Source organism: Apaloderma vittatum, unplaced genomic scaffold (assembly GCF_000703405.1).
Source record: "Apaloderma vittatum isolate BGI_N311 unplaced genomic scaffold, ASM70340v1 scaffold9471, whole genome shotgun sequence".
Classification (NCBI taxonomy): Eukaryota; Metazoa; Chordata; class Aves; order Trogoniformes; family Trogonidae; genus Apaloderma; species Apaloderma vittatum.
Genome location: NW_009699583.1, coordinates 16,139 through 19,692, shown reverse-complemented (window position 1 = coordinate 19,692; position 3,554 = coordinate 16,139). Strand labels below are relative to the sequence as shown.

The 3,554-nt window shown below is 41.1% G+C and overlaps 1 protein-coding gene across 1 annotated transcript; it reads left to right on the top strand.

The window, feature by feature from the left end:
* Positions 1-643: 643 nt before the first annotated feature.
* Positions 644-2,149, top strand: RPL29 (ribosomal protein L29; the record flags this gene model as incomplete). Its single annotated transcript, XM_009878434.1, has 2 exons — positions 644-708; positions 2,036-2,149. Coding segments are annotated over 2 exons (179 nt in total), but the record flags the coding sequence as incomplete, so codon positions are not given.
* Between the last annotated feature and the right edge of the window lie 1,405 nt (positions 2,150-3,554).

Genomic DNA, 3,554 nt, shown 5'->3' with positions numbered 1-3,554 from the left:
GGCAGCGCGGCCTGGCTTGATTTTTCGCAGCGAGGGAAGCTCGGAGGGGAAGGAGGTGGGAGTGTGCAGAGACCGAGGGGTCTGTTCAAGGAAAGGAGTTCCACGAGAGCCAGGGCTCGATGTAAATAACGCACAGCCGGAAAAAAAGCAAGAGTGATAGTTTGAGCTAAGGTGGTACTGAATGGCATTCACCCTGTGATATTTTGCCGTCTGAAGGTGACCACAGACAGTTCTTGTTTGTGTTTTATGTTTTCATCAATGCTGTAGGCTAGCAGAGTTCACACATAGGTTCTGCTTAGTCTTGCACAGTGAGCAGTGGTGCCTTCTAACACTAAACACAAAAGCCTGAAGTTCCTAATGACCAGTGTCTTTTTTTTTTGTTGTGCTCGTCGTGTTAGCATTGGCATGTTACTAGTTAATGACCCTGAAATCTTGGGGTAGAAACATGTACAGTGGGAGAGCACAGTGTGCAGCAGGGTAAGAATAGAGGTACGTTATTAATTTGTATTTAGTTCATATGGGGGGGTTAGAAAATTTTCTATTCTGCGTCATTTTGATAGAGTCAGCTAGACTTAAAGGAAAGCTAATGCAGCTATTTAATAATGGCAAAAATAGCTAAGTTGTTTTCTGCTCTACCACATAGCCCGTAAATGGCACAGAAATGGCATCAAGAAACCCAGAAAGCATAGATACGAATCTCTCAAAGGGGTGAGTATTTCTGTTGATATTCTCAGGCTGTAAAGCCATTGAGACTTAACTATGAAATAGTCCAATATTTGTATTATTTTGACTGACGTATTTTTTTGCAGGCAGGGGCCTGCATTTCAGGTGATCAGAAGCACTGGGTTTCTGGTTTATATTACTTAACCTTGCATGCAGCTGTGATATTTCTAACCCATGCAAAATCTGCCCTCGTATGTTTATAAAACTACTTTTTTAATTGTTAGCCGGTGTTGTCTCTGCCCTGCTCAGGTGGGTGTCAGTAACTGCTGCTCCCAGTGAAACAAGCACTTGTCAGTTTGGTAGCCGTTCTCCCTTTTCACTCCTGCTGTCTCTCCTACATCTCTGTACCTTTCAGTATTATTTTACCATTTGTGCTACTCCAGAGAATTGTCTGCTGATCCAGAGAGTTCAACTCAGAAGATAAGAGGAATTGGCGTTTCTTGACAATACATATGGAATGACAGTATTTCACTTTTGTTTTGAGATGAGCCAAGTGATACAACAAGGTCTTTTTCCACACTGGAAAGTGAAAGCAGCACATTTTGGCTTTGGGGAAGGTTGTGGTTCTGTTTGCCTTGTAGATGTGATTATCAGCTTTTTGGATGTGTCCAGGAGCTTGTTTTCTGCATCACTTAATGCAGGTTCAGTTTTGTTCCCTCCCGCACAGTCCAGCAGTCTCTGAATCTGTCTCCTTGCACTGAGCGCACATGAGTTAAGGTGGCAAAATCCTGATACTTGTGTTGTAACAGTTAAAACACTCTTTACAGTAAAATAGCAAAATTTTTTCAGTGGGATAGTCCTCAGCTGATAGTTCTGAGGACTGATTCTAGCTGTCGCAGGATGCGTTGGCTGGCCGTTAGCTGACAAAACTGAGGAGCTTCTCTTCTCTGTGCTGGTACTTTTCCTCTAATGTAAAAAGGAAAGGCCTGAGGAAATGTCACCCCTCTTGGTGCGAGGATTACCTGTACATGTGCGCCCTTGCTGAGGTCGGTTTGTGGTACTTCAGGTCCAGAATGTGTTGTGACATGGAAATTATATTTGCCTTATTCACAGCTTTTACTCGCTTTGTCCTTTCTGTATGTTTATTGCTGGGAGTTTTAGTTTGTGGGTTTTTTATGGAAATTAAGGAAAATAGCTAGTTGAAGAATGGCTACAGATTACTAAAATTTGTTGGTGTAATAAATCACAACAAAAATCTGAATTAATTGCAGACAGCATTTTGGAATATTTGGAGCAATTTGGAGATTATATATATATATTTACATATGTCTCTTGTATATCGTGGCTTATTTTTTTTTCCTTATCTTTATAGGTTGATCCCAAGTTTCTGAGGAACATGAGGTTTGCAAAGAAACACAACAAAAAGGGGCTAAAGAAGATGCAGGCCAACAATGCCAAGCAGGCTGCACAGCAGAAAAAGGACTGATGCGGTTTAAGAGACAAAAGAACCAGTTTTCCTATTGGCATGTGTGTTACAGCATTTTTATAGAAATAAAATTGGTTGTAACAAGTCTGCAACTCCTGGATTTGAGGAGAACCCTCCTGAAGCCTGGTTTGAGCTGTATTTTAGATGTCAATCGTATAGTGGCCAGAGTGGGGTTTTGTTCCCTGGCCGATCTAGTCAGTGACACTAAGTTGAGGTTTTGTGTTGCCTCCACAAAAGTAAAACACCCAATCCCTCCTTGGTGCTGTTCTACTGTAATCATCGATGCAAGTCATGAGCATTTGATAGTTCAAAGTCTGTTTTCAACTTGAAATGATTATTTGGTGAAGCTTTAAGATTTAAACAAGAAAGAACATGTTTCTTTTCATGCAAGTTGAAGTCAGTGTTCCCTGGATTTCTAGGTGGCAGCATTTGATACCGGTAAAGTTATTTTTCGTAGAGGCATGCATGTTCAGAGTTCTCACACACCACAATTTCTGTGATAGTCCCTAGTGCTGTTACAGCAAGATGATTTCCAAGGGCCATCACATGTCTTCTGGTTTGCCAGTAAGGTGGTTGGAGTTATGAAACGGGAGGGTGCTGAGTGGTAGCTGTGCTGTTAGAGACCATAGCAATTGGTGTTAGAGGTGGTGTGTGTTGTAGTCTGAATTACTTGAAAGTACTGAAGTGTTAGTGGACTTACCATGGGAATGTGCAAGATTATAGGATTATATAAAATACCCATACTCTTCATAGTTACTATATTTTAGTGGTGGTCGTTCGTTCCAGTAACAACAAATGACCTACCTGAAGAAATGTGCTGACTGGAGAGATCAGGGGAGTAACGCTGAGAAGCCTCAGCAGTGCTGTGATGGGAGCTTGTTTCTGCTGTCCTGTAGATCAAGAGAGGACTTTGCTCTCCAGGTTCCACCAGCCAGTGAAGCTGATGGGAGAGATGCTTTTAATTACTGATGGGAGCCGCTTTTAAAATGCAACCAACTGTTCCCGAAGTTGCAATTCTAATACTTCTCCACGTGGTGGTGCAAACCGTGGATGGACACAAGGGCTGGAAATTTGCAAGTACCTTCAGACTGCAGTAGAACGGTAAAACACTCACTGGATTAAGGAAACAAAATCAGCTGAAGCATCCAATTAATATTTTTTTTTTTAATGTTTTAAGCAGTTACCAAAAATGCAGTGTTATTTTAAACAAACTAAATATTTTTAAATCTTCATTGCTTGAATTCAAAAGTCTTCTCCCAGTTGCTATTTTTTAATTGGTTTTGACTGATGAAAAATATTGCTCAGCCCTAAACCAAGCAATATAAATAGATTCACTAACTTCAAACGCGGGAATCGAGGGATTTTAAAGTCTGAGGGAAGTTGCATCTCTCAGTTGTTTGATTCC